Source organism: Colletotrichum orchidophilum (genome assembly GCF_001831195.1).
Source record: "Colletotrichum orchidophilum strain IMI 309357 chromosome Unknown Scaffold_9.1, whole genome shotgun sequence".
Classification (NCBI taxonomy): Eukaryota; Fungi; Ascomycota; class Sordariomycetes; order Glomerellales; family Glomerellaceae; genus Colletotrichum; species Colletotrichum orchidophilum.
Window position 1 is genome coordinate 139116 of NW_019172965.1, and position 26941 is coordinate 166056.

The following is a 26941-nucleotide window of genomic DNA, read 5'->3' on the forward strand; positions in this document are numbered from 1 at the left end:
GTTGAGGCGTCAACTTGACTTGGCATCTGAGGAGCCAAGGCTGACTAAGCAGACAGTCTGCCCCGACGAGGAGTTGCTAGCAAGGTACGCGTAATGTACGGAGCGCAATCCCGCCAATCAAGGCAAAATCCCACCTTACACCTCGATTCCAAACGATCATTTCACCGCCGTTCACCATGGCGGCGAAACATGCGGCGCAAGACCTCTCAGATGCGGCACTGGGAGGCCCAATTGGCCTCAAGGATGGCTACTTTGTCGATAATTACGGCCGCACGCTCACGCTGCACGGCCTCAACATCTCGGGGGCAAGCAAGCTGCCGACGAAGCCCAACGGCCTGTCGCACCTCACCGAAGGCTTCTTTGAGCACCGGACCGTGACCTTCATCGGCCGGCCGTTCCCCCTTGAAGACGCGCCGCTGCATTTCCGACGGCTGCAGGCTTGGGGCTTGCCGCTGATCCGTTTGCTCGTTACGTGGGAGTCGATTGGACACTCCGGGCCGGACCCTGAGACGGACGTTGATTTGGAGTATATTGAGTACCTGCGCAAGCTCATCGAGATCATGCCCAAGTATGGCATCAAATGCTTCATCTGCGCTCATCAGGATGTGTGGAGCCGGTTCAGTGGCGGTAGCGGTGCCCCCGGTTGGACGTTTGAGGTTGCTGGGCTGGATGTCGAGGCCTTTACCGAGACTGGTGCCGCGTATGTGCATGGGCAGGATGAATTGAAGAGGGCCACTGCGCCTGTCAATGAAAAGGAGCCAAGCGGTCCGTTTGTCTGGCCCTCGGGGTACCAGAAGATCGCGGCGTCGACAATGGCGACATTGTTCTGGGCAGGCGACGCTCTGGCGCCGAAGCTGCAATGCCAGCGATCGACAAATGGCAAAGACGAGAGTGTGTCAGCTCAGGAGTTCCTTCAAAGTGCCTTTGTCGAAGCCTTTGGCCGGCTTGCAGACGAAGTCGGTGGTCTCGAAGCATGCGTCGGATTCGAGCCGTTGAATGAGCCTCACCGAGGTCTCGTCAATCTTCACGGGTTTGACGGGTGGAACTACGATACGGACCTCCATATCGGATATTACCCTTCCTTGACTCAAGCACTCGCACTCGCAAGTGGCTACGCCCAAGAAGTCAACTACTACGTCAAGTCTTGGCCTTTCCCTACTCGGGTTTCGCACAAGACTCTCGTCGACCCCAAAAGAAGGTCTGCGTGGCTGACGGCCGAGCCGAGTGCATCGAAACCACAAAATTATGGCCTTGGGCAATGTGTATGGCGCGCTCATGGCGTCTGGGAATGGGATGAAGCGAAAAAGGGTCCAAAGGTACTACAACAAAGCTATTTTGAGGTTGACCATCGGCCGGGCCGTGAAGGCAAGCCGCTGGAATGGTACCGAGACTTTTACGGTCCCTTCCTCAAGCGCTTCTCGGAACGCGTCTCACGAAAATCTGCCCGCCAGTTTTGCTTCTTTGAACCGATACCGAACGAGTTCGTGCCCCCATGGGTTGGCCAGGATGGCAAGGTGGGGGAATCCGCACAGGGGCAGACGTACGCGACCAAGACAATCATTGATACCCCAAGGCCAGAAAACCTCGTCTTTGCACCTCACTTTTACGACCTCAACGTGCTGTTCAGCAAGCATCACTCCTGGATGAGCGTCAACGTCCAAGGTCTCTCCAGGGGCATGTTCATCTTGAAGGCACTCTACTTTGGCGCCAAAGCACTCCGAAAAAACTATCGCACCCAGCTTGCCAATATCCTCAAGTACGGGCAAAAGTCGCTGGGGACCCACGTGCCCGCTCTCATCGGCGAGGTCGGCATACCCTACGACATCAACGGCGGCGAGGCGTTCAAGACGGGGCAGTATGATAAGCTGCGGGAGCTGATGCACGCCCTAGTCTCCGCCATGGAGGACAACAAGCTCGCCTTCACACTGTGGAACTACAACCCCGACAACCGGGTCGAGTACGGCGATGGATGGAACAAGGAAGACTTTTCTGTCGTTAACGGCGACACTGAAGCCAAGCCGGGCCATATACTTCCGGATTATGTTAATGAAGCGCACGAGGGCGACGAGCTGTACCGCGGCGGGAGAGTCCTCGACGTGATTATCCGTCCTTACGCCGTCAAAATCGCAGGCCGCCCTGTCCGCTCGGACTGGGATCCTCGGACCCTTCACTACGAATTCGAGTGGACTTCGGAGACTGAGGATGAGCCCAAGGGCGGCGGCAGCGGCAGCAGCAGCAGCAGCAGCAGCAAGAGTCGGTCCGACACGTCACGAACGACGGAGGTGTTTGTGCCAAAGTACCACTACGCACAACGCAATATCGACATCAAGGTCAGCGACGGAGAATGGTCCTATGATCCTGACCTGGCGACGTTGTACGTGCGCCACGACAGGAGCAAGACTACGCACTGCTTGACGATTGATATTACCAACATACCGAGACATCTGATGGAGACTGTGGAGAGAAGGCGGCGCGCGTTTCCGCCGAGGTTTCCGTTTAAATTCATCTCGCCTAGCACCGAGCTTGCGATTGAGGAGTTGATGATGCCGATGCTGTTGCCTGGGCTTCTTGTCATTTTGCTGGCTATTGTGACTATGTTTGTCTAGTGTCAGTAGGATACTTTACGTTTGAAAAGTAATGCGACGGATGTCTGGGGTTGGTAGGTGTAGAACTCAGGTGCTGAACTAGATGAGCTGCACGAGAAGTTCAGGTTGTGAGGCATGAGATGCCTGGTTTTGAGAAGTGGAGAAAGATTCTGCCACAAGCTCAAATTTGATGAACTTGTCCGAGGATCGTGATTTAGCCATTGAATTCCTCACTAGAGGTAGCCGTCACCACACTGTGCCTACCGCTAGTAAACTGGTTTTGACATTGGGTATTGGAATTTAGAAAACCTTAAATCCTACATGCCCAATTCTAATAGGTACATGTATAGATATCAACGCAATCATGCAATCTTGAACACACGGAAAGGTTGGGAGGTGCCACTTTAATCCGCCCGACGTCAAATGGAATTTATAGGCTGTCCCTTTCCCCTCTTTTTGGGCAACGTCCACGTCCGTTGAGATCGTGGTCCAGGCTCCATCTCAACACCACCAAGGAAGCTAGGAAGTAACAAGGGCTCATAACTCACTATCATATCTCGTGCTATCCTCAAAGGTTCGCCAGAGTATCCATGCAAGTCTTGGAGAACAGACCAATTGATAAAGCTACTAGAAGAGATTCTAAACCGTCTGCTTGATAGCGACGTCCCCTACGACCAAGACACCCACCCACCACCTCTGAGTGAAGGCACCATATCCTCTCACGACACTTCTTGTCTCAAAACCATCCAACGCCACCGCAAAAAGATGCTGGGATACGATGATGACGACGGCATAGGAAGCCGCTTATTTGAACCACGCGCAAGCGACACGCACAGAATGGTCCCCAAAGCAGAACTCGTCGTCTACGACCCCCAAAAGCAGGTCCTCGGCCTCCAAATGTACTCGTGGAGCAAAAAGGGCGTCACGCCCGACCCCGGAAGCTTCGTCGTCTACATTGACGGCGCCTGCCGCGGCAACGGGACCGGGGCCGCCCGCGCGTCGTGGGGCGTCTATTTTGGGCCCGGGTCCCGGTACAACGCGTGCGGCCTGCTGGCGGGGGACCTCCCGCAGACGAACGCGCGGGCCGAGATTGAGGCGCTGGTGCAGGCGCTGCGGATCATTGGCGAGATTACCGAGGGCGATTTTTCGCTGTCGCAGATCAAGATTGCGACGGACTCGGAGTATCTCGCGCATGCCATGTCGCTTTGGATTGGGGAGTGGATTGAGAATGAGGGGATGACTGCACGGGGCCGCAATGTTGCTCACTTTGCGGTGCTGAGGGATTTGCATGAGCAGTTGGATGAGATGACATATGGCGATGATGGGGGTTTGAATTTCATGTTCTGGGCTATTCCGAGAGAGGAGAATAAGGAGGCAGATGCGTTGGCGAATCAGGCATTTTCGTAGGTTCCATGACGTCCTTGTAACGTGGACTGTAGTTGCGAGTGCTGAACGTCTGTAGTTGGTTCCCGGAACCTTTCACCGAGGGTGACTAAGTTGCCGACTTTTCGGCTTCAACTGGGTTCACGCACATGGAGCGAGCAGTAATATGATGACGAAGAATAGTCCTGTAATTATTAGTCTGGGCAGGATCATCGTCAATCTAAATTTGGTGTCTACGTTGCCACCATGTTTGCAGCAGTTGACAACTGTCTGACTTACCCCCATAGTATTCTCCGGAATATGGGGGACGGGGATCTCGGGCCGCGACCTGGAGATCAGAGACGAATGCGATCTCTCATAGTATTTGTCACTGATAGGTTCTTCTTCCAATGTAAATCTATTCGGGTAGTTCTGGCAGTCGTTCATGGAATCACCTATATGAAGACGAGTTGGGAAATGCCAGGCCACATTCATCCGGCACGTGGGAGGTAGCCGGTTAAGAGCCACCGATTTGTCTTTCATATAATCAATGTATCTACGGGTATCATCCGATCGAAATATTTTACTTAGCGACCTGTCGTGCTGCCAAATCTTCACCTCAAACTTCCAAGTAATTCTGAATGTAGCTGCTATTGGGGGTAGGAGACAACCGAACAGTGCCGCGAAGTCTAATGCTGCAAGTCATGTAAGGCTCACAGCCTTGCACTGCTCATGAAGGATGGGCCTGCGGCTGATGACGAAAGAAAAATCTTCTACATACTGAATCTCTGAGAGCTATGAGAGCTGGAGGATTCTAATAGCACCCCTGAAATACGCGATAGCGAAGAGTTGAATCAGCTAGACAACTGGACATTGACATTGTTGTCAGTCATTCCCAAAAGTCCAGTGCCATGTGTTCGGTGATCTGCCATATACCCATGAGCAGCGACGGACAGTGGCATTGATGATCAGGTTTACCTTGTGTGCGATATGGGCTCAATGGATGACGGACTCTGTCAGGTCGATAACGATGACATAAAGATGGATCATCAAATCACTTGGAACTAGCCAATATTGAAAGCAGTATATCCATGTCGTTTGAAGAAGTTTGTAGGAGTGAGACCATCAACTTGAAAGCATCAACTTGTCCAACGACATTAAACAAAATAAGCCACTGCATCAGACAGCACTTGGCAAATCGAAAACGCCAAAAAAGGACCCATGACTCCTATTTCCTGCAAATCCTTTCCAGTGTCAACATGTCGAACCTCTCCCCATCTTCCAGATAGAAACGCTGCCAAACCATTACTCAACCCAACGTCCGCTGTTACGAAAATTCCATTTGGATGTCAGATGGCCCGTCACCTACCCTAGTTGGCTCCCACTCCATATTCCCCGACAAGCGCCGCCTATGATTCATGTTCTTTTGACCAATTTTAGCAGACCTCGGGCCATCCCCGTCACACCAACTGCCAAACTTCGTGCTCGCGTCTCGCGAGAACCGTCCATTATCAACTGGTCTGAGCCCCGTCGCCTCCATCCCGGCCGGTATTACGGGCCTTGCAAGACTTTCCAGCCACTGCTGCCGCCGCCGCTTCTGCTCCTCAACCAGCTCATGCGCCCGCCGCTGCATCGCTCGCTGCTGCTGCAAATACAACGGATTCAATCGTTTTTGATCCAGCACCTCCCACCGGTACCCATCCATCCCGTCTTCGACAAGTGCCGGCGAGGACATTGCCACCGCCCCCGGCGTCGTCGTCGTCGTCATGTACGTCGTCTTCCTCTGCGGCCCCGCGTCCTCCGTGTCGGGCGTGCTCGGCGGCAAATCTGACAAGCTCTCGGTGTCTGGCGACCAATCCTGTGGGTCTGGGAGGCCTCGCTGCCACCCCCCGAAACCGAAACCGCCCACAGGTCTTCTGGACTCCTCTGGCGAATCTGGTATCGCCGGCTCCGGGTCACGGTACGCGTTCATAATCCCCGCCCCGTTCCGCTCCGTGAATCCTAGTACGGAACCCGCGGGACTCTTTTTGGCGAGCTGAAGTCGGAAGTTGGCTTCGTGTTCAAGGTCCTCCGTGAACGTGGCGGCCAGGGCGTACGGGTGCGGGAATATGCTCACCGGCTCCGGACCCTCTTCGATACGGACCGCTGGCATGCCGAACACGGACGAGTACGTGGGGGGTTGTGGCTGCTTCTGTCCGAGCTGGGATATGGCCGGCCTAGGTAGGGATTCTTTGAGTGGGAAGGTCACTTGCGGGATGTCGGCAAATACGTTTGGGATCTGGAATCGTGGATCGCCGACGAGGATCGATGATTCACCTTTGTAGAAACCAGCCGTGGAGGCGTGTCCGAACTGGTGGTGGTGGTGGTGCTGGGATCGGTGAAGTCTCGGCGGCGAGTACGTCGAAAAGGGCCTGGGGTGCCTCAATGGACGGGGAACCAACTGCGGTGTCACGATCCTGGCTCGCTTGGGCGGATGCCTCGTCGGGTTCCAGATATCTGCCCTTTCTTTCCTCTTCCTGATGATTTCAGCAAGCGGGTCGTTGTCGAACCTGAGGCCGAGCCCGTCTTCATTCTCATCGTCGGTGCCGTCTTCCACCAACCCGGGGGCCGCAAACTTGTCCCTCTTTTCAAACTCGGTAATCACCTCGTCCAGGTCCATCATCCCATCCCTCGCCATGTCGATCCGCACATCAATCAGGGCTTTCGCGCGCGTCTTGACAAAGTCCAAAAAGGTCTGAATGCCCTCCAGGACCTCCACGGGAACCAGGCCGAGCTCCTTCTGCACAATCTTGACCATGCGCGCCGTCTTTGGTCGTCGTGCGGTCTTGAGGGTGGGCAGGAACTGCTGCAGGAGGTTGAAGTTGGCGGGCACGATTCGGGAAATGTCCGCCGCCCACGGCGTCATCTCCTGGACCTGCGCCGACGTGTGGAGGAACTTTGTCTCGAGCTCGCGGAGGGCCGCGACGCTGATGGCAGGCATGGATCCGTCGTCTGCTGCCAAGCAATCCGCGATTCTCGACGCGACGAGGTCGCACAGGGTTTGTACATTTTCCAGGCGGGCTCCCAAGTTCTCGGTAATGGTCTTGAAGTTTTCAATCTCGGCCGGCTCGAGCCTGTAGATATCGAGGTACAGATGCTGGAAGCACCCTACCTCGAAGAGTACCATTTCGTAGAGCCGCCGGAGCAGAGCCGCCAGCCTCTGTCCCGCTTGGGCCCTCAGAACGGGGATACTCTTCCAGAACGCGACCTCGTCTTGCGGGTGAACCGAGCCGAGCGGGAGACGGAACGGGAAATTGCAAAGTAGGCTCGGTTTCGCCGTAGTCAGCTTGTCAATGGGTGCTCGATGCTTTCGAATCTCGGCCCGCTTCCACATCTCTAGCCACGCCTGGCTTGCCCTGCCGTTGCTGACACTCTCGATACCTCGCCCCAGCTCAACGGCGATCTTGGTCTCGGACATGACGACCCAGATCTGCATCGAGCAGACCATCATCTCCGGATACCGCGACGTCTCGTAGTTGGCCTGGTCCCTGCCCCACCTGAACCTCGCAATATGGTACCTCAGAAACTCCACCGCGGCCTCCCGGACAAAAAGGTATACCAGCGCGCCGGCATGTTTCAAGTCGTCTTCTTCCGGATACAGCTCAGACACCTTGTGACTCCTGGGGTCCAGCACACCCTTTAGGGAATCGTTGAAGTCAATGTACGTCGAAGTGATGGGGGGGATCTTGACCGGGTCCGCGGAGCCAAAGTGCAGCGCCGCGGGGCCGTACTTTAGAACCTCGGCGGCCCAAAAGGACTCGGTGAAGAGGCGGGCTATGTCGGCGACTTTGGTGGGTATGCAGTACTGGTCCGTGAGCATCCGCGGCCGGGAGAGGATCAGGTTCTCGGGGTTGTCCTTGAGGGCTTGGAGGGTGGGTAGGTCCTCTGGTCCGTAGGCCTGCGGCCACCTCTCCATCATCATTGCGGACGGGAGGAAGTAGAGTTGATCGGTTTCCGTCTCGAGGGAGATGAGACCCCAGTTGACGCCGCCAAAAAGCTAACAGCCCCGGGCGTTGTATTGTTAGCGTGGCTCCAGGGCTTTATACGGATACCGATGTGGTGGAATCTTGAAGAAGGGAGGCGTATGTATGGAAATGTTATCTAGTACTTACGCGGTTCTCGGTACAGAAACCAAGCTCAGATTGCGGTTCGTTCTCAAAGAAGGGCTCAATGTTATGATCCTTCAACTGGCCAAACATGCATTTTCCAATCTTCAAGGCCTTTTCAACCTTGTCCGGATGCGACTCCCAATTGGCGACTTCGCAACCTGCATATTCAGGTGGATAGAGAACAAGGTGGTGAGCGTAGTTAATCGCGTGCTATCCCGAGACTTGAGTAAGCCAACCCATCTCTACAGCCATGGCAGGTGTTCGCCCTGCTCGACGGAACAGTTTCCCAAGAAAGAGGCGAAAACCAAAAAGACAAAAAAGAGACTCACCGCAATCTCATGGACAATGGTAGTAGCCAGCGTAAAATACGTCAGAATCCTCTCATCATTGCTATACCCAGCCACAACGAGCGGCCACATCACATCCGCAGCGAGATTCACCTCGATCCGGCCACCCTGCACATGTGTGAACCCGACCTGCGGACGCCCGCCCTCCGGGCAAGGACTATCCCGCACGCCGCTGCACAGCATGAAGCGCATCTTGGTCCTTAATACATGGAGCGTCTCGTCCATGACGTCGGCGGCCATTGCCCGCCTCGTCTGCGGGTCCGCAATGTTGGTGGTTGGGTCGTCGCCTTCGCCTTCGCCTTCGCCGTCGTCGGGGTCGGGGTCGGGGTCTCGCAGACTGAATTCGACCGCCGGGTTGCGCTTCTTCATCGCGGGGGTGCGGTAGTCGCGGGGGCCCTTGATGCGGAGACGGTTGAGGGCGTCGTGGAGGCATTGCCAGTAGGGGTCGTGGGTTTCGAGGTGGGTTAGCATGCGGGAGGCGAGGATCAGGGCGGGTTGCATTTTGGCCCAGAGGCCATCATTGGTCTGTACGTGGAATCGTGTCAGCCTCTAGCAGCACGGAGTTCGAGTGGGAAAAAGATCCTTCTCTCACTCGTGGGTCCCATTCGCCTTTGAAGTTGCCGCTGTGGTAGACGAGTCTTGGACATTGGGGGTCTGCTCCGCGCCATGTTTGTTCCGCCCACTTGTCCCTCTGTAAATAGCTTCATTCAGAGTCAGCTTTTTGGGCAGAAGGGGGGCAAATATCCGAGGCTAACTTGAACTTACCAGTGCAGAGGATTCTGCAAATCACACCCATGCTCGCTCTTGAACGACATCATCCCCTCTTCCAGTAACTGTACCAACATCAGACTCCAGAAGCGTAAGAAAGAGAGCAACCTCACATACTTCGTGCGTAGTCAACCCCCGAAACATGATGGACTGCCAATCCTCATCATCCCTCATATCTTGCATCGCCCTCAACACATACCTCTCCCGATCGCTAGGCTGCCTCTCATCCGCCCCCAGCTTCGAATACGCCTCCAGCAGCGCATCCACGCCCCCCAACCTCGCACGCGCAGCAAGCTCCTCCGCCTTGGCAATGACATACTCCCCCGTGATCCCCGGCTGCACCACCCCATCAACCCGGAACCTCCGAAACCCGCCCCTCGTGGGCGTGAGCCGCGACCGCCCGTCAAGTCTGTCCGGGTAGATCCCGAACCGCAGCGCAAGCGCCGTCGGGTTCTGCGCGCGGTCCTGCGGCAGCTGCGCGGGGCGCAGCGTCGTCGTCCAGAGGTGGGGGCGGATGACCTGGGAAGGGTAGTCTCGGTCCGGTATCCTGTGATTGTCGTGCTGCCATTGGGGGTCCGTCCAGGGCGGGATGTATTCTATAAAGGACCACTCGCCCTTGTTGGCGAGCTTGACGGGGGGTACGCCGAGGAAGAGGGGCGCGTGAGGGTGTCCGGGGGGTCGGAGGGCTGTGATGGACTCTGCTGTCTTGTCGTGGGTGTGGATTGCGTGTTGGGGGATTGTGATACTACTGTCTTGCTGTATGTCTGCGTCCCCTGGTGATGGTGATGGTGATGTTGGTGGTGAGGTGGTGAGGCCTCGCGGGTCCGGGTCTTCTCGACAGTTTTCGACCCACCACTTTTCATCATAGATGCTTTCGTGCTGTATTTTATGGTTGTAGTCGTCCATAGTGACTACACCACTGCAACGATGTTGTTGCCGTCTCTTCAAAAGGCTCGGAAAGGCATGCGTCTATCAAGACCAAGAAGCTTTTCCTTAGGGAAACCAAAGAATCAATAGAAAGAATGTCGATAGACGCAACAGCCGCCGGCCATCCACTGGTGGGGGAACTCGCGATTTTGGTGCCCCCGACCTTGTGTCTTTGGACACTTTGAAGTCGACCTCGAAACCAACAAAGACGAGAAAGGCCTTTGGCAAATTCAGGACAATGCGCGCAACAATCAAGGAACACTCGTCATCCTTTGACTCCATTCTCAGAGGGCCGCATTCGACCTCCATCCCTTTTGAAATACAGCCCACCTCGGACGTTGAGAAATATCTGGGAGTAGCTATGTTTGGCGCGGCTTAGTATTTGTCACTGTCAACCCCAGAAAGATAGAGATAGTATGGACTCAAAGAGCTTGAAAAGATTGGTCAGTAGCTACAAGTTTTTCATTTGAGCATAATCTCGCAGTATGATTTTGGAAGGGAGGCTTGGCCTCGAAGGAGACAATGGCTTGATGGGTGACACTCACCACTACTTGACTGTCCCTACTGTCAGGGGCGCATGCCCCAGTCGTTCAAGTACAATAGCATAATGTGTATTTGCACAAAGCCAGGACCTGGAGATGACGAAAGCGTCTAATGCAGAGCCTAGAAGCCCGCGGGATCCGGCGGTCCAGCTTGCTTAGGGTGTGCTGGCTGCGATGCGGTGCGATGAGAGAAGAGCGGTGTTGACCAACACAGCTTAGACCCATTCTTACTCGGGGAGATCGAGGATTCATATCACGTGTGTCAAACAGGGAAACATTGTGAAGTGTCTATGGCTTGTATTGCCGTCTATTTACTCTTTCTACTCTCTTATTCTTACCCCCTCATTCCCTGTCGCCAGGAACCTCTCTCCTCGCCGGCGGGATCCTCCAATCCCGCAGCAGGATGGTCATTCCTTCATCCGGCGATTTCATTTCAAGGGGAATCTCATGGGTGCTCGTCAAAGAAATCATAAACAGGCCCGTAACCATGCAACCCGCGTTACCGAAAAAAGACTTTTGTAAGGCTCGTGACAAATGGAAAGGAAAGCGATCTCGTGGCGACTGGTTTAGATGTCGTCCTCGTCGGAGAAAACCTCCTCACCACGCTTGCGGCGGGCCATGCGGTCTGAAACGAATGAATTAGCATTCCGTAGGCAGTATCAAGTGATGTGTGGAATTGTAGACTTACCCTTCTTCTTCTTGCGGAGCTCGGAAGAGGACAACTTGACCTTCTTCTTGGTGCTGACGATCTTGTTGCCCATGGCGTCGAACTTCTCCTCCTCCTCAGCGTCGTCACCCTTGAGACGAGGACCAGAGCCCTGGCCCTGGACCCAGTTGTGACCGGAAGGAGTCATCTTGCCGTCAACGACGGCCCAGACCTCCTCAGTGATGTTCTTGGTGAACTCAGCAGAGTGAGTAATGATGATGACACCACCCTCGAACTTCTTCAGGGCCTTGGACAGGGCACCGAGAGAGTCACGGTCAAGGTAGTTGGTAGGCTCGTCAAGAACGATCAAGTGGGGGCGTTGCCAAGAGCAGGCAGCAAGGACGACCTTGACACGCTGACCACCGGACAGACCACGCATGCGAGAGTGAGAAACCAGCTCAGCGTCAAGACCGAAGTTGGCGCAGTGGGCCTCAATCTCCTTACGGACCAGAGGGCGGAACTGACCGGAGGCAAGGGCCTCCTTCATATCGACGTCGGCAACCATCTTCTGGTGAGAAGCGATAAGCTCGTTACGGGGCAACCAGACGTTGTCAGCGGACATCATGGGAGTCCAGCGCTCGTTCTTCTGGCCGACGTTGTCACCAATGGCGAAAGAGCACTCGTACTCGTAAGAGTTCTTGAACTTTCTGCGGGAGTTGATGCCGATGATGCGGCGCTGGGTACCCTCGATCTTGAAGATCTTGTTCATGGCCTCCTCATCAGCGTCGGTGATGATCTTGTTGGCGCGATCCATCGTCTCGCGATCCTCACCAGTCTGGAAACGCCACTGGATGTACTCAGAGGGGGTGCTGTCCAAGTGGTTATCGATGTGGGCGAAAGCGTGCTGCTTGATGTAGGCGATACGGATGTTCTCGTGCTGGTAGATCTCACCAACGGTGGGGATGAGCTCACCGGTGAGAACGTTGATAAGGGTCGACTTGCCGGCACCGTTGGGACCGATGACAGCAATACGGGAGCCGAGAGAGCACTGGAAGGAGATGTCGGAGATCTGGGGCTTGCTGGTACCGGGGTACTGGAAGGACATCTTGCTGGCACGCAGAATGGCCTTGGCCTTGGTCTTGACACCCTCAAGGAAACCGGGCTCGGGGAAGCTGAACTCCATCTCGGAGTCGGAGAGCTCGTAGTAGGACTTGGCAGCGGGGTTCTTCTTGACGAACTCCTTGAGGTTACCACGGTAGCGCTTAAGCTTGAAGCGCTCGTAGTGGACGATGTGCTGGCAGACGTTGTCGAGGAAACCAGAGTCGTGGGAGACGATGATGGAAGTGCAAGGGGAGTTCATGAGGTAGTCCTCGAGCCACTTAACGTTCTTCACGTCCAAATGGTTGGTAGGCTCGTCGAGAAGCAGAATATCGGGAGCCTCGAAGACGGCACGGCAAAGAGCCAACTTCATCTTCCAACCACCGGAGAGGGCAGAGATCTCACCCTTCACCATGGCCTCGGTGAAGCCGAACTCGTTGAGCTTGGCCTCGACATCAGGCTGGGAGGTCTCGACACCGGCATCAGCAAGCTTCTTCATGGTCCACTCAATGGTGGTCATCTCAGTATCAGCGGAGTCCAGGTCGTGCTCGACGAAGACGGTCTTGACCTCGGACTGCTTGGGGAAACCCTCGACCTGCTCGTTGTTGATGGCACGCATGAGAGTAGACTTGCCGGAACCGTTGGGACCGCAGAGACCGTAGCGCTGACCACGCTTGAGACGGAGGTGGGTCTGGTTAAGAAGAATCTTGGCACCGTAGGCAAGGGAGAAGGTGCAGTTGCAAAGGTCCTCACCCTCCTCATCATCGGGGTCGACCTCCTCCTCCTCAGCGGCACCGGGAGCGGCGCGCTTGCGGAAGTCGTCGACGACCTTCTGGGCCTCGTCATCGCCAACAACGACGGAGATGTAAGGCTTAAGGGCCTCGGTCCAGACAGCGGACTCCATCTCCTTCTCGTCAATGAGCTGGCCAGCGATGTTGGAGGCGTACTGGAGGACAATGTCGAGCTTATCGGCCTTGGCCTTGAGCTTGGAGGGAATAGACTCCTTGAGCTTGGGGAGGACAACCTCCAAGTCGGAGTCGTGGCGGACCTCGGGGATCTTGCCGTCAACGACGTTACCGACGCGGGTGATGGTGTCGAGAGCCTGCTTGGTCTTCTCACGGGCTTCGGGGTCGGCCAAGTTGTCGTAGTTCTTCTGGAGACCAGGCATCATCTTGGGCAAGAAGGGAGCGACAATGTTCGGGTCGTCGACGAGCTTGCACATGTTGTCGACAATGACAGCGGCCTTACGCTTGATGGCGGTTTCGCGCTCAGCGAGACCACGGTCAAGCAGGGGAACCATGAGGGCAAGGGTGGGCTCCTGGACCTCAGTGACGAAGGTGGTGGCACCGAGCAAGTGAACGGTCTCGGGGACGTTCTCGGGCTTGGCGATACACTTGATGAGCTCGGGAATGAAACGCTCGATATCACGGTTGACAATGAGCTGGCAGATCTGCTCCATGGTCTTGTAGGCGCGCTCCTTGACCTCCTTCTTGGTGTCCCACATGGACTCGGAGACGACGGGGATCAAGTCGGGGACGCGGTAGCCGACCTGAGCGGGGGCGGTGCGGATGACGGTCTCGAGGACATCGAGAGCGGCCATCTTCTCCTGCCACTTCTGGGCCTCAAGGAGAGACTTCTTGACAGGGGCGAAGACACCCTTGACAGCGTTGGGGTTGATGGCCTCAGCGATGGCGAGAGCGGCAGCGGTGGCGGCATTCTTCACACCGGTGATCTTGTCACCAGCGGCGGCAAGGACATCGGGGAGGAGAGCGACGAGGAGGGGCTCAACGTGGGCGGAGACCTCGGAGTGCTGAGCAATAGCAGTGATGGCAACGGCAGCCTTCTCACGGGCAGCAGCATCCTTCTTGTTGTTGAACAGCTTGCGGATAGACTCGATGGTCCTGCGGGGAAAATCCTTGTCAGCGCTGATGCTCCAGAAAAAAAAGTGTGAACCGAAAATAACTGGCCGCTGAGTGGCCAACGTGGCTGGTCGCTCAGCGTCGCAGCGGGTCGGTGCAAAAGCCGCCCGAGGAGGCGAGGGGAAAAGCCGAAGAAAAATCAAAAAAAAAAAATCTGAATTTTTGGAGAAATTTCCAGGACCGTGGACACGGTCGCTTGAGGCGAAATCTCACCAGCGAATTTTGCGGCGCACGTAGTAAAGATGGTGTGGCAACTTACTTGGTGGGGATATCCTGATCCTCAATGCGGCCGTTCATGAAAGAGGCCAGGGAGCTAGAGGACTCCTTGATGTCGGCAGCCTCCTTGGAAACGGTGAGCTTCTGGAAAAGCTCGTCCAAAACCTTGACGGACTGGGCGTTCTCGGAAGACATTTTGACGGTTGGTATTATGTCGATCGGGAGGGTGTTTGTTGAGATTTGTCGGGGAGAAGAACTGCAAGTCTGAACGTCTAAAGCGTCTAGATGCAATGTCTATACTCTATCGTAACCGAAAAGGACGATTGAGAAATCGGTTTTATTGATTTGGGGAGGGGAAGGCCCGCGAGAAGAGACAAACGACTGGAGGATCGTAGTTCTTCTGCTCTAGAATGGCGCTTCGGAGAGGTCTCTGAACTTCTTGCGAAGGCGGGGTCGATCAGGGCGGATTCGCTCTTGATTAACCGTCGCAGACAGGACGTTGGAAAGAAATCAAATGACTGAGTGGAGATGCGTCTGGAGGAAGACGGATAACCAGGGAGGAGAAGAAAGGGAACGGGGTTGAGAGAGGAAGAGGTTCAAGAGGAGGAAGAGGAGGAAAAAACAGTTGTGGAAAAGGGTGAGGGCGGCGGGCTGGGAGTTTTTAATCTCTAGCGCCAGAATTCGGCCTGGCTTGTGTTATCGCTCATTCTTTTGCCCCCTGCCCCCTTCCTCTCCCCCTCCCCCTCCATTTGGTGCCTTGCCAAATATTCAGCGCCTTATCCCCCCCGTCCCGCCGCCCGCCCACCAAAAACTTTTTTTTTCTGGCTCCTTCCTTCACCAGCAGAGCGAGAGAGAGTGCTGTGTGGCCCGGCGTGTATCCCTCTCACTTCTGGCCCGGCGACGACGACGCTAGCGGCAAGGATAGCCCCACCACAGAAAAAAAAAATCAGAAACTGCGGAAACCACCCCTCCTCCTGCCTGAGTCCCTCCCCTCCTTCCCTCTTCTTGCCTTGCCGCTACCTGCCCTGTGCTTGCGTTGGGTGCCTTGGTTGGGTGTCACTGTATTTCACCCCTGGCGAGTAATGTCTTATCGGAGGGGTTAATTCGCTTATCTGGCCCCGCGCTAATCCTAAATGGGTTATGAAGAAGGGCGGTGAGTGGGAAAATGCCCGTTTATGCACCAATGCATTTTCAGCCATTTGTGAGGCCCACGGATACTTTGCCATTTGCCATGGTCACTGCGGTCGCTGCGGTCGAAGACATCTTTTTTTTTTTTTTGTCCATGGTGAAGTGCTCAGGCCCAGTTCCTGACTCCGATACTCTACGGAGTACAGCTGGCTCGTTCTGTTGAGTTGTACATCCCTAGGGTCCCCAGTCCCTCCGCCGTTGGTCTCGTACAGCACCTTTCTCACAGGCCGTCCACCTCATAATAATGTGAGCTTGTGCTGTAGGCCAGGAGAAAGGTGTCAAGAAGACGCTTTTAGTGCCCTTCCCCTCGAGGTCCGGGCTTTTCTTCGCAGAGCAACCCTCCGAGATATTGCCTTTCTTCCGGGCAGTCAACTTGATTAATTCTGCCTTGGTAAAACAACTCCATATCAACGAAACCTCGGGCCGTGTCGGCATCCTTGACTTCAGAATCCGAAGTCTTGTTGCCAGACACGTATCTATGTTGCGCTTTCATCATGGAGTCAGCATCAAGTGTTGTCGCTACAGGCCCAGCTGCCCCACGGTGGCGGACATAATCAAGTCTTTGACGAACAACCCTCGTCGTATTTCTAGCCAGCAATCTCGGCCCTTCGTAACCTCTATACCTCGAGCTGACATGGAGTCAATGCCGGCTGAGTGGCTCAGTCCACGATAAGCCTTGCCTTATCCCGTGCGCCTAGCGTAATATGGGGGAAGAAGCACAGAGGCTGACGAGGACGAAGGAGGAAAGGGGGTGAGACGGGCACCATCCATGTGTAACCGCCCATCCCCTGTCGTTGCCAGGCCGTATGAGTCGTCTCGGCCGGGGATGAACATCATATCACCATCCAAAAGAACACCTGTGCAGCATAGGATTTCATTATCAAATACCTACACGGGTACGTAGGTAAGCCACCGCAAGACAGAGTACCGACGGTAGAAAAAAAATTTCTTGTATCCCTTGCGCCTCGGCTTCGCCACACCATTTCCATTTTGCCTCAACCAGGTACCAACAATGGCCGGACTGGCAGACCTGTCCAGACACACGCGAGGTGCCTACCACGCTACTGTAGATTTCTGACAAGGAAATTGACTTTGCCATGGGGAACGTCCCTGAATTATCCGGTAAAAAATCTGCTGTTACAGAGTACGCCGAAGTTGAGTATGAAGAGCAGAGTAAGCGAGTGTGTGTGGTCATCCCAACTCTGGTTTCATCCGACTTCTTTATTTGTTTCTGTCCCTTTCCCTTTTCCCTTATCCTTTTGGCATAGAAGCTGGGTTTTGGCTTCGCTGACATTCCGGGTCACCCGGGATCGTCCCTTTAAGCCACGGTCTGCCCGATTCGACCTTGATTCATTGAGACGCCGGCCACCAGGTCCGAGTCCAACTGGGCCTTTGTCCGCCCCCCAACGCCTCATGCCTAGTCTTAGGGACAGAGCGAGTGGATTGGCAGGAAGAAGTCCTCGAAAGGCTGAGGTACCTTTGATGGTGCTGATACTGACTGACTGTCCAAACTGGGAGGCATGCAGGTAGGTCAGACCTCCGAGGCTAGACGGATCGATGATCTGCCCCAGCGTCTTGGGCGTCCATCTCAGATGCCCCGTGTTCGTGGATTCTAGATGCCTGGAATTGCGGATATCAAGATACCATGCGCCGACTCGAAACATCTCGTCACCGCTTTTCTATTGAACAGCTGCACAGAGGGTATAGATGGCAGCAAGGGTTGATCCTCCATCTCGAGGGAATGCCAAAAAAAAGTCATCCACAGCCTTCCCGAGACCGTCCAGCGCCTTCAATTTCTTTGAAGAATGTCGTTGACATTGAGCTGGATACCTGTTATCGCCCGCCTTATCGATACGTTCAGGCCACCAGCTCATCCCACGATGGCGGGGTGATAAGCCGCTGATTGCGATTACGCGCTTTTGCTTGCTGTTGTCTCTCTGTCCCTCTCTCTTCACTCCACAAAATCGTGGGGCCCCGTAGAATTTTCTCTACGATGCTTCGATCCTTCACTAATTAAGCCCGTCATTTCTTAGCCCAGCAACGAGACCAAAATGGCTGCAGGGGCCGCACGCCCTCCCGCTTTCCTGACCGCCTGTCTGACAGTCTGGTTGATGACGGCAGATGCTGGATCACATCGTCAGACTGACCTATACCCAATTCAACATGCTCTCGCACGCTGGCTGTGGATGATTTGCAATGTCGAAGATCACCTTTCACATGCTCGAATTCCTCCCCTGCCATGTGCCCGCTCCTGTCCTCTAAACTTTTTTTTGCCCTTTCTCTAAGGTATCATCCCAAATGGCTTGTGCCTCAGGCTCAAGGTGACATTTGGGATTGGATGTTGCTGATTTTTGCCTGCCCCACTATTGGTCTCGGCTTTTATTCGGGTACTTTGTGAGACATGCCAACCCCCGATTGGGTCGCTCAGAAAAGACCAATCCAGGACCTGCAGTGACGTTGATGCAGCGAACTGTCCTACTCCATCCGCGCGGCATGACCGAGAAAGCTTGACATTTGATTTCGCGGCGCAGGACCGCGTACGCGCTGCTTCTGAGCTCTCTTGACCATTCTGACTTTGATCAATTCTTCTGCAATGGCTAGTTCCCGGCCCGGCCTTCCCCGTGGTCAGTTTGTGTAGGCCTCCATCCCACAAGCACTGGTGAGCTATCTCAGGTATCTCGCGTCGAGATCAACGAGGAGAGCCAATTCTTGTAGTGACGGGTCAACTCCTTCACGTCTCTATCGGTTCAGACTGATTGTTGAGCTTTACCATCACGAGCACGACGTGACCCTAACTGCAATGCCGAATGGCACTGTAAGAGTCAGTATTCCAGCAAAGCAAGTCCCTGACAGGCGTGAGCACCCGTGCTGATACTTTCCGTCCGCAGTTCTCGAAACCTGAAGCCGACCTTTCCCTCTTCGAATCCCGACAATTGCAGTCGATGTAATAGGCTTGGCGAATCGCCCGACGACGTAGCAGGCAAGCGTGCAACTGCCTTCGTTTCTCTGCAGCATAGTACAGAGCTTGCATCTGCTTCCAAAGTCTGATAAGCAACGAGTATCGTGACGCAGTTCTGCCCAATGATTGTAGACCAAATGCTATGGCTCGGGAGCTTAGTCTACCACCGAGACCTTTCGTTCAACCGATACTACACAAAGAGCGGAGAAGATGCAGGATAGCAGCGTGTGCTGTTCATGATTAGGATATGTGATCACCGGCCAAGTTCGGAGAGCGTTGCGCACATCCGCCGTTCCGTGTCAAACGGCAAACCTGTTGACACACTGGGCTCGTAGGCCGTTTCTGAAGATATTCTTCTAGGCCAGGCAGCAGACATCCATGAGGCCTCGATCCTTGGCCACATCCGTATATATGAGAGCTGTAGGTGCCATGCCTCCCGCGCTAACTGTCCTATTTTGAATAAGGACGTTTATCCTCATGCCGTATCGCAAATTCGTTGGAAGGAGGATATTTTCACCATTTGATCTACCCCTGTCACTGATTGCCCCAATCTTCACCCGCATGTCAGTCTCCGTTGAGACCAGCAGACAAGCTAATGCGTGGAAACTTTCTGGTAAGCACATATATAGCAAGCTCGGATGCGTGCGTAGACTTCTGTAAACTTTGAAATCCCGTGATCTTGTCTCCGACTCTGAAGGTCTTGTCCGGTTGTCCGTATCTATTCTGGTTTCACCCACAGCATCACATCGATGTCAATGTTCACAAGGACTATATTAGAGACCAAATTGTCGTTTTATTTGCAATGGAGTATCAAACTATATGTTAGATAGCAAGCCCTCGTGTGTCGGCCAGACTATGCAGTTCAGAACCGGCCCCACCTCTCCGGACCAGGAGGCCGAGATCCGAGTTCCGGGCCACAGCTGTCGTCCCACCACGCCATGAAATGCTGATATCGGCAAGCCCACTATCTCAACCCAGTCCTTTCAGGCCATGACATATGAGATAACCATTGTCGTTTCCAACAACGTCATCTGAGGAAAACCGAGTCAGCACCACCACCACAACGGGTTTCAACTTCACCTACTCAAATCGATGGAAGTCGAGATCCATCTACCGCCGCAATTTTTGCAGTTGCATTTCAAGGTGAACCCGTCGATCCAACAAGCCCTCGCATGGCAGGAATCTCCATATCGTCCTCTGCAAAAATTTGATGCCGTTAGCTTCTCGACAACACGAAGTCGTATGCGACTTTGCAAAGAACAAGTTGGTTATTGACTCACCTCACGCGACTCTCAAGTCTACCGCAAGAATTCGCCAGGCAAAGGTTCAAATCAAGATGGATTGTGTCCCAGATACCCCTCTTGCTACGGCAGGTTGCGAACAACAAGGTGGAGTAGCGTTCATTGATGGAGAAAGAGTGGCAGGTTACCATAGCTCCGCCTCGGGGAGATTCCAAAAGCTGAGTAGAGTTTTGGATTCTAAAGATGTGGACTTCGGTCTTTGCTTCGCCTCTGGTCACGATGCCTGCAGCAACTGTCAGGGCGAGAGACAGCGCTGCTGCAAACCTGATGAGGTGGGCGACGCGCATCTCGAGGAAGGGAGGTATATTGAATGTCTTCCGGGTGTGCGATGTTGATAAAGAAGGATCCGAAAGGAAGGGACAATGAGATCTGGACTCCTGCAACAGTACCCAGTCTTTAAGTGCAAACACTTAGATCACCAGCTGGAATACTTCTGCCAACCTGCCACAAGAAGCTCCGTGTCGTCACTGCGTTCGAGCAAACCGTTTTTTCGGCGAAATTGACATCCTACAACTAGCTGGTGAGTCTTGTCGGCCTGTCCAGAAACCGTATTGCTTCTAATCAGAGGCTGAGGCCAGCAGCTGGCCTAAGAGGCCGCACTCGACACATTTCGGTCGGCTTGAATGAAGGTCACCATATGTGGCATCGGTAAGTAAAGATCATATGAGAGGAAGCTGCAACGGTGGTGGTAATCACGGCGGAGAATGGAAACAGCAGTGTCGTCAGCTACCTACTTAATGATTGACCCATACCCACTCTTAACTCATATTTCATTGATTTGCCGTCCAAAAACCAATGCCCAATCATCACCTTCAACCGATTCATATTTAGGATGAGCTTCAAACTACCAATAACAGCGCATCATTAACACGTATGGCTAGATGGCTCATCTGAAATGGTCACTCAATCTCATCCCCTTCTCATGCTTCAATAGTGAACCTCTTATCTCCAGAGCTAATTTCAAGAGTCTGATGAATCAACAATGGTTGAACTGGATGTCGAATACGAGATCTAGTTTTCGCCCTGCTCCATCCTTCCCAACACCAAGACGGCGGGTCTCTTAGCCTCACTAAATCCACCTCACATGTAAGCCTCCATATACGTTAATGCAAACGGTGTCAAACTGGAATCAACACACAACCGAGGGATTGTCATGGATGCCGATGTGTAACCAAGCGGATCGCCATTCTGGTAGGTAGACTCAGGTTGATGGATTTAGCTGGGATCTCCATGAAATGAGTGTCACGGAGACAATTGTCAGGTGCGCATTGTTTTGCAATAACCGCTTCTGCTTGGAATAATCCACCGGGGTGCCACTCTGACGACTCACCAAGAACAGAAACGTATGGAGTAACGGCGATATGGCTCAGAGAGGGAGAGAGTAATAAAGGGAACAAAGAATCATTGTGAACTAGACACTTTTGTGCCTTGCAAACAATTGACGAACCCAGCGTCTTGACTCCCGCAAGGTCCATGTCAAAATTCTTCTTCCTATTTATCCCAAACCCTTAAACTATATGCGAGGAATGTTACACAAGATCTTCATGCTTCCCCCAAACTTATAAATATTGGTTTTCCCTTGTCCAAGAAGGTCTCCCTTGCTTGGCGATTCAGCTAAATGCTCGCTAAACAGAGGCTTGCACAAACATTTTCCAAGGGGTCTTTGATGAATTGCATTTCAATCAGTACCCTCGAGCGATTTCCCAAGGTAGCCTTGAGTTCGTTGCCCAAAACGCCCTAACAACGTATGGTTTCCGCTACTGTTTGATTGCCGGAGACCTGAAATGTTAATGCCCACTTGAGGGGATTTCGAGAGTCAATCTTATGGGACCGGACAAGTGGAAGAGTCTTGAGCGCCGCAAACGCTTTTACCCGTACTTCATTCCTCAATTTCCTTTGCCCAAACCATAACAAGTACCGAGATTCATTCGAACGCGCATTACCTACGTTCATTTTGTTCAGCAAACTCTGGAGTTGTGTGAAATCGCTAGTCACGCTCGCAATCCCTACAGTTTGGTGAATTTGAGACCATCATGGCCTCCTGGTGGGGGATACAGCTTCCCAAATGGAACACTTCTCAAACAAACTTCGAGGACGACAAGACTCCAGTACCGAAACCTGATATCAGTACACTTGACAGCCTTTTTCGCTACGAGCAAAGTCAGTTGCTATGGCTAGCAGGGCTACGTCTGTCAGAGGCGTTAACACTTCAAGAGACTGATGCATATCAACCAAGATGCCTGCCCTTCGGCTTGACCGGCGCCGATAGCAGTACTTCAAGCAATTCTGGAGGAGAGGAGATGGACAAAGACGGAGACAATGATCTATCCGCTCGCTCAGATACGAGTGATGGAGTGTCAAAGATGATGGAGGCTCTGACAGTAGCCCGCCAGCTGTCATTGGCACCTTGGGCAACCAGCGAGTTCGTCGATGTGGATGAGACGAAATGGTTCAAGATCTTCCAGAGGGAAAGATGGGCTAGCTATAAGCATGCGGAAGACAGCGGCTTATCCATCAACATTGACGACGACGCAATCTGGGAAAAGCTGAGTAGGACCATCGAAATTGCGAATAGAATCCTGACAGAAGCTGTCAGTCATGAATGGTGTGTTTCTTCGCTCTCAAATGAAGAGGATTCAAGACCTGAACCCCCAGGTTCGAGAGAGACAAACCCACTGACACCTCGCCGACAGGTTGGCGAGTTTTCTCAATACCGATTCCCGCGAGATTCGATGGAATGTCAAAGGCGGGAGCCGGGGTCAACCTCCCCGAACTGGCACAATCATTCGCGTTTTGCCGGTCAGCCCCGAATCCCGCCTCAGTCTGGCCGAAGCTCGGGGCTTTCTCGACAGCATCGCTGAACATTTCTTCTGGGGTTTCCATCTACGAGATGAGTCCTCCCATGCTGCTGGAAAGACGTGTAGTTTCACAAGCAAGAGCGGAAAGACCCTTTGGTGGATGACGCTTGGCCTCGAGAAATTGCAGCTGTCGTTCCAGAGCAAGACATTCCAAGATCCCGAAGGACGCCAGGCTATGTTTATGACGGCCAAGGTTGTGAGTTCTGGTTTCTACTCGACTTTCTACGGAGCCTAGTATTGACCCTCTTCACTCGACCAGATGCTGCACGAATTAATGGTATGCCATGGACACTTTCCAATGAGACTGTTTTACTGAACACGAAACCTGCAGCACAGCCTCTCTGGTCACTTGAATCGCTCGATACCAAAGTTTCTTACAGATCCATGTGTGTCAGGTGAGCTTGTAAGTTCAAACGGAAGCGCCCTCGCGCATGAATTCTTGCTTACACAACCATGAGAACAGTTTTACGACGAAGAGAAGTGGGCGGAAGCAGGCTATTCATGGGAGATGTCCTTTTTTGGAACCTGCGTAAAGGATTACATGTGGTCCTACAGCAATCGCATTGCTTTTTTCGGCCTACGTGCCCCTAGCCCGGACTTTTGCTACAGGAGCACCGGTCAATACTGGTCCTATGACGATTGGTCTCTCGAGGAACCATTTCGAGAAAGTCAGCTTGGCGTACCTGCCATCCTTCCGTGCGCAATAACGACGTCCGACTTCTGGGAGACGCACGTGGCAAAATACGGATACCAGACATTGAGATTCACTGGTGTCTGCGTTGCCGACTATCTATGGGAGAGGAACCGTGATGATATTACACGAGTCACACGGGCCAAGGTTCTCGACCCCCCTTACTCGTCTTACAAACATCTCGATGCCAGCATGGCAATGGTTGCGCGCCGTTTGAAAGCCAGGCGAATGAAGCTCCGAGAGCTGAGGCCATGGTTCAAGGAAGAGTACGGCAAATGGCATACAACAGTCTATGCCGAGACTCAGCAGCGAGACAATTTGTCCCTGATTGGTACTAAGATCGAAAGCCGTTACGACACACATGAGGTTTCAATTCGCAACCTGATCAAGACGACCTTGTTACCCCATGATCAGTGTACTGATCTCGCCGCAACCAGCCCTCGCAACACGAATACATCGAGACTCTTCTTCCAGGCATTGTCATATCTTGCCCTAGCAGCGCTACCCGTCAGGAAAAAACCTACGACTTACACGAATCAAACTCCAAGGGGGCTATACCCTGACAGACTTGTCAAGGGCCTCAGACCCAATTTCGCTGGGGGCCAGGAGGTCATTGATCTCGCGCTTCAATATGAACGCAGAAAAGGCCGCGCGACCAAGTTTCTGTACTCATCGTACACGCCGAGTCATGACAAAGAGATGTGCATGAGCAATGCCAGACTCGCGTTTCTTCGTTGGAAAGTACTCGGAAACTTGTCAAACGAGATGGCTGTGGCTTTCGACCTGGAATGGCGAGATATGAGAAGGAGAATGGATCAATCCCCATTTGATTCTGGTTGGTTGGGATTCGAGTGGCAGGAATTCCCTTACAGTCACGAAACGATCCACTGCCCTATTGTGGGATCGCAAGACGAAGAGCCTCTCTTGAGTGACGATGACGACGCCGATCTTCCATCGTGGGCCATAGCAAAGCCGGTAATCGCGCTATCACCTCTTCCAGCGCGAGACCAACCATTAGAAGTCTCATCACGGCTTCGATACTACCATGTAGGTGAAATTGGTGACCACCAGCGCATCGGTAGCAGAGTCAAGTGGTTTGTCCACAAACCCGATGATGATGACAGGTATTTGGTCTACGACTTCAGTGGGGCGCTGCCAGACCACGCCTGGGATGATGCAACTCGGGACAAGCTCACGATGAGACCAGATTCCTCTAGTCACATCCAAAACAGAATGCTTCGTGCAGGAGATATCGGAGAGGAGACCTGCAAAAGATACATGAAAGATGGGCCTATCGGGCAGGTATTGCCCCTCATAAACGCAGAGGATATCAGACTCAACAACGAAAGCAATAGTCTGGCGTGTGTCGTCTTTGGTCCCGACGTTTTTGATCTAACTGGTCAGTCCGTGCTTAGTTTCCAAGTTTCAAGAATTGCTCAAAGGCTCATCTGACACTCTAGATTGTCAACTGCCGTTGGAAATGAAGGATCTACAGTTTATCATCGAGTCGACGACTGAAGGCAATCCTCTCATGGAAGCAGTCAATTCAGGATATCATCCTGACATCGTTGTTGACTGCCTCCGCTCCTACCAGATTGGAATCAGGTGGGAACAAACTCTTCGAGGCGACATCAAGCGATTTCGTCCATTCACGTTGAGTGAAGTTAAGTGGCACGCGTATCCCGAGACAGGAATCTACACCGTCATCCAGAACAATGTGTTTGATCTTACAGGTAAGTTCAGAATGCACTCTAAGACCCCGATTAAACATAGCTTGTCTCATAACTTTGGTATAGACTTCATAAAACACCACCCCGGTGGTATGAGAATTCTCCAAGAAGTCGCTGGAAAAGATGGAACAGATGCTTTCTTACGGTACCATGAGAAACCGACGAGCTTTCGTGGCACGACGACCCACCACTTTCTCAACAGATTGCGTATTGGTCAACTCGTCCGTGAGCATAGCCCATCTTCTCAGCTGTCCGCGCAGCAAATTGCAATCCGGGGCCAGATCTTCAGCAAAGAAGGTAAGCCTCTAGAACGGCTGATTGGAAAATTGAGAGTAGAATTCTGGTTGACGTAATCGCGCAGGGGACCTTTCAAAGTTGCCGAGCCACGTCCAGTCTTTTCTTTCATCTAAAGAACTTGACATTTACTGGGGTAAGGAAGTGACACCATTGATGGACACTGAGTACCCGCCTAAAGTACTTCAGAGATTATTCAAATTCAAGAGTGCTGTCGTCGCCAAGACCCTTATCTCAAGACAATATTTGCCTTTTATGGACGATAAAGTATTGAAGCACATGGACGGCAAGGTCAACCCTTGGGGCTTCAACGAATCCTACGTTTCTGATGGCGCGTGCATATACAATTTGACGTGTGAGTTTTCCGCCGAGAAGGACTGTCCGTATGAGTAACTAAACCCTACCAGCATACCTCAAATATGAAGAACCGGACGAATTCGTTGAGATTTTGAAAGCTCATGCCGGGAAAACGCTTTCAGACTCAATTGAAAATCAACAAGTGAAGCAGAGGCTGAAAACAGAATTCAAGTATCGGATCATAGCACAACATGGCCTAATCGATGACTTTGATTGGAAAAAGTCTTTCAGGCCAACCCCGAGCAAGGTGCCTAATTTGAAAGAAGTTGGATCGTCGATGGTCAATCCTTCTTTAACCTGGGCCCAAGCTGCTCAAAAGGGCAAAGAGGCTATGCCTCCAAACCAAGTTGTGCAGCCAATCCAGGGAATGGCCGGCAAGAAACGCAAGGTGGCTATGCAGCCTCCGGTGCCGAAGCTTAGTCGTGCAGCACCTTATGATTCCGCTGGTGGCTCTTCGACCGCGCCTGAAGCTACAAGCACGACGGAGCAGCCAACTGATGACTGGGAGTGGAAGGTGGTGAAACGGGGACGATGGCGTGGGCGTGGACGCAGGTGACGGGCGCGATGTGAGATTGGATCAATGCGGGAATAAGCGTGAATTAGGTATGAGCTTGGCGGCAACTTGTTGAATGGTTACTTGAGTTTTCGCAGGCCGTTTTGATTTCCGACAGTATATCCGTAGCTTGTTCAGTTTCCCCCAATGTTTGATCTTATGACAGTTAAACGATTGTTAAATCGACATCACTGAGAAGTGTTAAATTCTACAACGTCAAAAGACGAGGCTCCATCCTCATGTTAATGATCAATGCATGACATCAAGACTTCATTTGAAAAAAGTGCCCCCTTCCGTATGCATGTTCAAGTGATATATCAAATCGTATTTTTCACATAGTATTGAAGATTCGACCGGATGTTCTCACTCAACAATATGTCATTTTGAACAAGAGGCTCTCTGCAAATCGATTCCGACAATCATCCCGATAATCCCTTGCAAGATACCTCCGA

At 53.0% G+C, this 26941-nt stretch overlaps 6 protein-coding genes across 6 annotated transcripts; 4 read left to right on the top strand and 2 right to left on the bottom strand.

Annotated features, from left to right (window-relative positions):
• Positions 1-176: 176 nt before the first annotated feature.
• On the top strand, positions 177-2606 carry CORC01_01681 (glycoside hydrolase family 5 protein; the record flags this gene model as incomplete). The annotated part of the gene is made up of 1 exon (XM_022613335.1): positions 177-2606. The coding sequence occupies one exon, from the start codon at positions 177-179 to the stop codon at positions 2604-2606; it is 2430 nt and encodes an 809-aa protein (XP_022480061.1).
• A 744-nt stretch (positions 2607-3350) lies between these two features.
• Positions 3351-4081, top strand: CORC01_01682 (uncharacterized protein; the record flags this gene model as incomplete). Its single annotated transcript, XM_022613336.1, has 2 exons — positions 3351-3988; positions 4048-4081. The coding sequence occupies 2 exons, from the start codon at positions 3351-3353 to the stop codon at positions 4079-4081; spliced, it is 672 nt and encodes a 223-aa protein (XP_022480062.1).
• A 1193-nt stretch (positions 4082-5274) lies between these two features.
• CORC01_01683 (uncharacterized protein) lies at positions 5275-10116 on the bottom strand (the record flags this gene model as incomplete). The annotated part of the gene is made up of 6 exons (XM_022613337.1): positions 5275-7983; positions 8099-8305; positions 8425-8967; positions 9035-9143; positions 9208-9275; positions 9328-10116. 6 exons carry the CDS (start codon positions 10114-10116, stop codon positions 5275-5277), a joined length of 4425 nt encoding a protein of 1474 aa, XP_022480063.1.
• Positions 10117-10969: 853 nt separating this feature from the next.
• On the top strand, positions 10970-11152 carry CORC01_01684 (uncharacterized protein; the record flags this gene model as incomplete). The annotated part of the gene is made up of 1 exon (XM_022613338.1): positions 10970-11152. One exon carries the CDS (start codon positions 10970-10972, stop codon positions 11150-11152), a length of 183 nt encoding a protein of 60 aa, XP_022480064.1.
• A 93-nt stretch (positions 11153-11245) lies between these two features.
• CORC01_01685 (ABC transporter) lies at positions 11246-14753 on the bottom strand (the record flags this gene model as incomplete). The annotated part of the gene is made up of 3 exons (XM_022613339.1): positions 11246-11304; positions 11368-14324; positions 14602-14753. 3 exons carry the CDS (start codon positions 14751-14753, stop codon positions 11246-11248), a joined length of 3168 nt encoding a protein of 1055 aa, XP_022480065.1.
• A 7286-nt stretch (positions 14754-22039) lies between these two features.
• On the top strand, positions 22040-26492 carry CORC01_01686 (cytochrome b5-like Heme/Steroid binding domain-containing protein; the record flags this gene model as incomplete). The annotated part of the gene is made up of 9 exons (XM_022613340.1): positions 22040-22611; positions 22700-23060; positions 23124-23141; positions 23196-23267; positions 23328-24954; positions 25016-25288; positions 25352-25582; positions 25647-25934; positions 25987-26492. 9 exons carry the CDS (start codon positions 22040-22042, stop codon positions 26490-26492), a joined length of 3948 nt encoding a protein of 1315 aa, XP_022480066.1.
• Between the last annotated feature and the right edge of the window lie 449 nt (positions 26493-26941).